Here is a 7520-nt window from a genome sequence, read left to right as displayed (position 1 = left end):
AGTTGTAGCCAAGCAAAAATAGGATAACCCTCTTTCCACAGGGCAACTTGTGAACACGTACAAGGCCAGCAAGGGTACAGAATGAGCCATGTTTTTTCCGGTCAAGGAAATCGCCAGGTCCTCAACGGTAGACTTTGGTCGCAAGATTAGCTGTGCAGAAGCGCATTAGACTGCCGTTTTGTTTGGAAATTGTCGACCAGACCCTGACTCAAGCATCCAACCGATTCACTTTAGGTCTAGTCATATGGCCACCTTTAAAACAGGCGTCTAAGCCAAATCAAAAGTCCTAGATTTTTTTAACTTCCGGTCTTATATGAACAAGCCTTGGGACGGACCTCCTTCCCAATGGCGGCGGGAGGCATAACAGCGTCACCCATCCATGGATCCACGCGGTTGGATATGTCGGACATCCTATTCTGGAGATATCCACAATAATCCTAACCGGTCCCTCCTTTAGATTTAGATCGATACTGCCTTAGATTTATATCCAGAATATCCAGAAAATCTCCTATTCTGGAGATATCCAGAATAACCCATCGATTTTATTCCCACGCCAAGGGCGGTTCCACCCATCCGCCCTCGTTTTTTCATCACCGCTTTCCAGCTTCCACCTGTTCTAACCGAACCAAACCCTTACCCTAACCCTAATTCCTTCTTCGTGGCCTACCTTCATGCCGTCTCCCATGGCGCCGGCGCCGGCGCCGGCGCCTGCGCCTGACGACGGCCTCAAGAAACTCGAGTACCTCTCTCTCGTCTCCAAAATCTGCACGGAGCTCGAGTCCCACGTCGGGTGCGGCGACAAGGTCCTCGCCGAGTTCATCACCGAGCTCGGCTGCAGGTCCGAGACGGTGGAGGAGTTCGATGCCAAGCTCAAGGAGAACGGTGCCGAGATGCCCGACTACTTCGTGCGCACCCTCCTCACCATCATCCACGCCATCGTACCCCCAAAGCCCAAGTCCGCCAAGCCCTCCTCCGACCAGAATCAAGGCAAGAAGAAGTCCTCCGCCTTCCCCGCCCTCTCCCACCCTGACGACCCCGAACGCGCCAAGGAGCTCCGCCGCGAGATCGAGCGAGACGCCGAGATCAAGGACGCTTCTGAGGCCCGCAGCCGCAACGATTACCGCGATCGTGATCGCGGCCAAGATCGGGATCGGGACCGACATCGAGACTGGCGACGTGATCGAGATCGAGAGTATAGGCGAGATAGAGATAGAGATGGAGATAAAGACAGAGACAGGGACAGACATAATAGAGATAGCGGTCACAGAAGGGATAGAGATAGAAATAGGTATGATAATTCCAGGGCATATGACGATGAGGAAGAAAATGGTAGGGATGGGAGAAACCCTAACCCTAGCAATCGGAGGTATGCGGACGAGCCGGAGCTCTATAAGGTGTATAAGGGTAGGGTTTCGCGAGTGATGGATACGGGGTGCTTCATCCAGCTGAATGATTTGAGGGGAAAGGAGGGTCTGGTCCATGTTTCACAGATTGCAAATAGAAGGGTCACTAATGCAAAGGATGCAGTGAAGCGCGATCAAGAAGTGTTCGTGAAGGTGATCTCAGTGTCTGGGCAGAAACTTAGCCTTTCCATTAGGGATGTGGACCAGAAGACCGGAAAGGATCTGCTTCCAATGAGGAAGCACTCGGAGGATGAGTCATTGAGGGCGAACCCTTCAAGTGGGAACAAGGGGCCAGTGACAAGGACTGGCCTATCAGGCATCACGATCGTGGAGGAGGATGAGAATGGATCGTCTCGGCGACCATTGAAGAGGATGAGCTCACCAGAGAAGTGGGAGGCGAAGCAGCTGATTGCTTCTGGGGTTTTGGATGTCAGGGAGCATCCTATGTTCGATGATGATGGCGATGGGATGCTGTATCAGGAAGAAGGGGCTGAGGAAGAGCTCGAAATCGAGCTCAATGAGGATGAGCCTGCATTCTTGCAAGGGCAGAGCCGGTTCTCAATTGACATGTCCCCTGTCAAGATTTTCAAGAATCCAGAAGGTTCTTTGAGCAGGGCAGCAGCACTCCAGTCAGCTCTCATTAAGGAGAGGAGGGAGGTCCGAGAGCAGCAGCAGAGGACAATGCTTGATTCCATCCCGAAGGATCTTAACCGTCCATGGGAGGACCCTCTGCCAGAGACAGGTGAGAGGCACCTTGCTCAGGAGCTGAGGGGTGTTGGATTGTCAGCCTATGACATGCCTGAATGGAAGAAAGATGCATATGGAAAGGCTTTAACTTTTGGGCAGAGGTCAAAGCTTTCAATACAGGAGCAAAGGCAGAGTCTTCCAATCTATAAACTAAAGAAAGAGCTGATTCAAGCTGTGCATGATAACCAAGTGCTGGTCGTCATCGGTGAGACCGGTTCAGGGAAGACAACACAAGTGACTCAATATCTGGCAGAGGCAGGTTACACAACGAGAGGAAAAATTGGGTGCACACAGCCTCGTAGGGTGGCAGCAATGTCGGTTGCAAAGAGGGTGGCAGAAGAATTCGGTTGTCGTTTGGGAGAAGAAGTTGGTTATGCTATTAGGTTTGAGGACTGCACTAGTCCAGAGACAGTGATCAAGTATATGACAGATGGTATGCTTCTTAGGGAGATCTTGATTGATGAAAACCTTTCACAGTACTCTGTTATCATGCTCGATGAAGCTCATGAGAGAACAATGCACACAGATGTTCTTTTTGGGTTACTAAAACAGCTAGTGAAACGCAGGCCTGACCTTCGGTTGATAGTCACTTCTGCCACACTTGATGCAGAAAAGTTCTCTGGTTATTTTTTTAACTGCAATATCTTCACCATTCCAGGGAGAACATTTCCAGTGGAGATACTCTACACGAAGCAACCAGAGACTGATTATTTAGATGCAGCACTAATTACTGTTTTGCAGATCCACTTGACAGAACCTGAGGGGGATATTCTTCTCTTTTTGACCGGCCAAGAGGAAATTGATCATGCTTGTCAGTGTCTTTATGAGAGAATGAAAGGTTTAGGAAAGAATGTTCCAGAGTTGATTATCTTGCCAGTATACAGTGCACTTCCTAGTGAAATGCAATCCAGGATTTTTGACCCTGCACCTCCTGGAAAGAGGAAAGTGGTTGTGGCTACTAATATTGCCGAGGCTTCTTTGACAATTGACGGGATATATTATGTTGTTGATCCTGGTTTTGCAAAGCAAAATGTGTATAATCCGAAACAAGGAATTGATTCGCTGGTCATCACTCCCATTTCACAAGCATCAGCCAAGCAGCGAGCTGGGCGTGCTGGGCGTACTGGCCCAGGGAAGTGTTACCGTCTTTACACAGAGAGTGCCTACCGTAATGAAATGTCACCCACCACAATTCCTGAAATCCAAAGAATCAACCTCGGGTCAGCAACTTTAACTATGAAGGCCATGGGGATTAATGACCTCTTGTCATTTGATTTTATGGACCCACCATCGCCTCAAGCACTCATATCTGCCATGGAACAACTATACAGTCTTGGAGCATTGGATGAGGAGGGGCTTCTAACCAAATTGGGTAGAAAAATGGCTGAATTTCCACTGGATCCACCATTATCAAAGATGCTTCTGGCCAGTGTTGACCTAGGGTGCAGCGATGAGATTTTGACAATCATAGCAATGATTCAGACTGGGAATATCTTCTACAGACCAAGGGAGAAGCAAGCTCAAGCGGATCAGAAAAGAGCCAAGTTCTTTCAGCCAGAAGGTGACCACTTAACATTACTTGCTGTATATGAGGCTTGGAAGGCTAAAAATTTTTCTGGGCCATGGTGCTTTGAGAACTTCGTGCAGTCGCGTTCCCTTCGGAGGGCACAAGATGTCAGAAAGCAGCTTCTTACTATTATGGACAGGTATAGTTTCTGTGCTTTGACCTTTTGATTTATCTATTATTTTGCTTTTTGACTTGTACTGGTCAATTGTTAATGGTCCAGATAGTAGTGATGTCGGTTGTCATTCCTTGTTGCATGCACTATATAGATTATCTGCATATTTTCATGTGCACATGCATCTTTGTGCTATAGTATTATCTAAGTGGTATATTGCATATGCTGCAACTGTTTTATGTTTCATATTCACTCGTGCTGTATGTTAAGTTATTATATGTATATTTTCTGCCTCTACTTTTGTGTTTTGTATTGTGCATGGTATCGATTATTTTTGTTGCATTTTTAGTGTGTGTTTTAGAGTATCATTAAAAAATAATAGAGTGCATTTAAGTGCTTCCTTGTTTCTTATATGTTTCAGTTATGTTTCCATGGTCTTCACTTGATTCCAAGTCGCCTTATGCATCGATTACCACTAACGAATGTCCCTAGTTCTTGAAAAGCTATAATAATTAGTGGTCATTGGTTTTACATTTTTGTCTCTGTTAATTTCACATATTATCCTAAAACATATCCAGTATGGGAACTTGAGACTTATTTAGACTGTGGTCATGCCATTATCACTTGTAACTCTTAAAAGAATTTGATAACCTATCACTGTCAAACCCTTAGCAGCCAGAATCTTCTACAGAGGCTTCATCTTTCTCGAGTCTTTTTTGAACCTACTCATGTAGTTGCTCCCTTGGCACATGCTTTGTTGAACGCTTTGCTTATGTGCTTTGCACTAGTCCACTAATTCAGGTACCTAACCACGACCTTGATGGAACTGTATTTAAACTTTATTTAGATTTCTAGATGATTAATGACAATAGAGCCACTTTCATCAAGTTGTGATGGATGGAGAAGATATCTGGCTGTATTTAGGAAGTTCGTGATTTGCATAATTGGGGTACTGAATCTTGCCAACTAGCATGTAAAGAGGTTTAGGAGGCCAGTAGAGATGGGAGAGATTAAATTGAGTCCATTCAGTAGAAAGTAGGAGAGCTGGTGCTCAGAGGGGCCTCGGAGGGGGAGAAACGTCTTACTATGAAAATTTGTTGTGCTGTTTACCAGAAAATGTGCTACATTTTAAAAAAAGATGTGATGGTAAACCTTAGGGATTTCATGACAAAATCCCTGCAAAGGAATTGATGCCACCCCAATAGCTTTTGTGTCCAAGAATCAATTCATTGCTGTTCTAATGATTGTGAACCTAAATAGCATTCTCCAAACGTGCTAGTGAAGTGGTGGCTGAAAGTTTAAAGAGGTTTCTTGCTAACATAATATCTGAATAATCATAATGCTTCAGTGAGAGTTGATTTGTTGTTGTGTATCTTGGTAATTTTCATCTCCACTTGAGTGGGTTCATGGCCGACTTGAAAATCTCTTTAAAATCTTTGCAACGTGGATTCTAAGTTCTCATGGTTTTTGCTAACTGTAGTTTGAGTGGGTTAATGGTTGACTTTAAAAAAAAAAAAAAAAAAAAAAGAAGCCTGGTTCTGTTTTTCTTCAAAATATCTGATCGTGCAGACTCTAAGTTCTTATGGTTTACACTAAATATAGTGGAATATAGTATAAAAAGTATAGGTAGATTAGAAAAAGTCCTAAATATTCATAATCTTTTGAAATTTATCTTTTAAGAGCTTCTAGGGTTCATGCAAGGGACTTTAACAAAGGGTCCACATCTCTCTCTCTCTCTCTCTCTCTCTCTCTCTCTCTCTCACACATACACACTCTCTCTCTCATGCATGCGTGCATTTTGATTCTGAAGAATAATAGCAGATCGTTGGTACGGGAAAAATGATATGTTTAGTTAAAATCTATTGGTAATGGGAAGAGATGTGTATCTTTACCCATCTCCAATATGCTAGTAGCGGCACTCTGGTAATTACAGTAGTACAAATAGTAGGAAAGTCTTGATTATACATATTTCATAGAGAAGGAGAAATTCTACTCAAATTTCTCTTTAAAGTCCTTTTGATATCTTCCATAAGGGAAAAAGAACATTTGCATCCCACATACATCTTTGATCTTTCAAATTTTCATATTTGGGCAAATTATTCCTGTTGTGTGAGAACAATTGCTGAGGATCTGATACTTTGTTAGAGAAACAAAAGCTATGAGGATCTGATAATTTGTTAGAGAAACAAAAGCAATTAAAAGAGTTGTCTTTAAAATTGTCATACCGACATATTTTGCGAGACATGTTGGTTGGGCACATCATATGATTTTAGGTGGATTATGGATAATAATACTCATTGTTTCTATCACTTTCTCCTTCCATTATAAGTGATCCAAATGATCTCATGGCATATTTCCTAACCTTTGCCATTCATTGCGCTCATTCAGGTATAAACTGGATGTTGTCAGTGCTGGTAAAAACTTTACAAAGATACGGAAGGCAATTACTGCAGGATTCTTCTTCCATGCTGCTAGGAAGGACCCCCAGGAGGGATACAGAACCCTAGTTGAGAACCAGCCGGTGTACATCCATCCAAGCAGTGCTTTATTTCAGAGGCAACCAGATTGGGTCATGTATCATGAGTTGGTTATGACAACAAAAGAATACATGAGGGAGGCCACTGTCATCGATCCCAAATGGTTAGTAGAATTGGCACCAAGATTTTATAAGGGTGCAGATCCTACAAAGTTGAGCAAAAGGAAGAGGCAAGAGCGTATCGAACCACTTTATGACAGATATCATGAGCCAAACTCATGGCGTTTGAGTAAACGCCGTGCTTAATGAGTGTATCATAATCACCTTTCTACTCCTGTTTTCCGGGCTGTGTTTTATTTATCATGATGCAGCTGCCGTGGCCAGTTCCACGCTAAATTCTTAAGTCTGTATATATTTATATTCTCTATTTTCTTATCCAAGGCAGGTTCCTCTTCAATAGAGAACGTTAAACCTTGGGCTTGACGGAATATCATCATTTGCTACGTGGATGGAAAGAAATTTGACCTGATGATTGGTCGACGTATTTCTGTTATTAGACTGGATAAGAAATGTTTGTGCTGTGAATAAACAACAGCAACCAGTGGATAGGTTTCTGCTTCTGCTTGTCCTCCAAATACGCCAGATTAATGCAGACCAAGCTTGGAATTTATTCCTTTTACTGCCGTTAGCTCTTTGAATCGGTACAGTGATGTATGCAAATTCTTTCCCACAGTTTTTACAGGACAGAATAGACTGTTATGGTTGCCCTGGCTGTGGTCGATCAACTGGAAATGATCTTCCCTAATTTCCTCTTCGGGAGAAGCCTTCCCAAGTACACCGAAGAAGCTCTAAATTTCGTTTGGGAGCTGAAAATCCTAGTTGATAGATGTTGAGAGGGGGACTGTGGTGAGACCTTTTCGCCATGCGAAGGAATTTCTTACCAATATTAGCCTGCTTTCCTCCCGACCCATCTGCTTTCCCCGCCACTCGGAAGTTCTAATTAAACAACCCAAGCTGCCACCATCAGCCTCTTGTTCTTTATTCATCATATCCCGACTCCAACTCTCACCCTCCTTTCTATTCCCCTAGCGCTACCTCACCGCCTTCGCTCATAAGTACCAATGTCTAAGGCATCAAGGGCCTGCGTCCTTTTGCTCACGCTCCTGGCCATGGCCGCTGCCCTCTCCGCTGCCATCGCCGGGGCGATGAGACATG

General features: G+C 44.0%; 1 protein-coding gene across 1 annotated transcript; it reads left to right on the top strand.

The window, feature by feature from the left end:
* Nucleotides 1-364: 364 nt before the first annotated feature.
* On the top strand, nt 365-6845 carry LOC105048367 (probable pre-mRNA-splicing factor ATP-dependent RNA helicase DEAH5). Its single transcript, XM_010927669.4, has 2 exons — nt 365-3856; nt 6218-6845. Exons 1-2 carry the CDS (start codon nt 672-674, stop codon nt 6609-6611), a joined length of 3579 nt encoding a protein of 1192 aa, XP_010925971.4. The 5' UTR covers nt 365-671; the 3' UTR covers nt 6612-6845.
* Nucleotides 6846-7520: the final 675 nt, after the last annotated feature.

This window comes from Elaeis guineensis, chromosome 7 (genome assembly GCF_000442705.2).
Source record: "Elaeis guineensis isolate ETL-2024a chromosome 7, EG11, whole genome shotgun sequence".
NCBI classification, from domain to species: domain Eukaryota; kingdom Viridiplantae; phylum Streptophyta; class Magnoliopsida; order Arecales; family Arecaceae; genus Elaeis; species Elaeis guineensis.
This window is presented reverse-complemented; position numbering and strand designations above follow the sequence as displayed.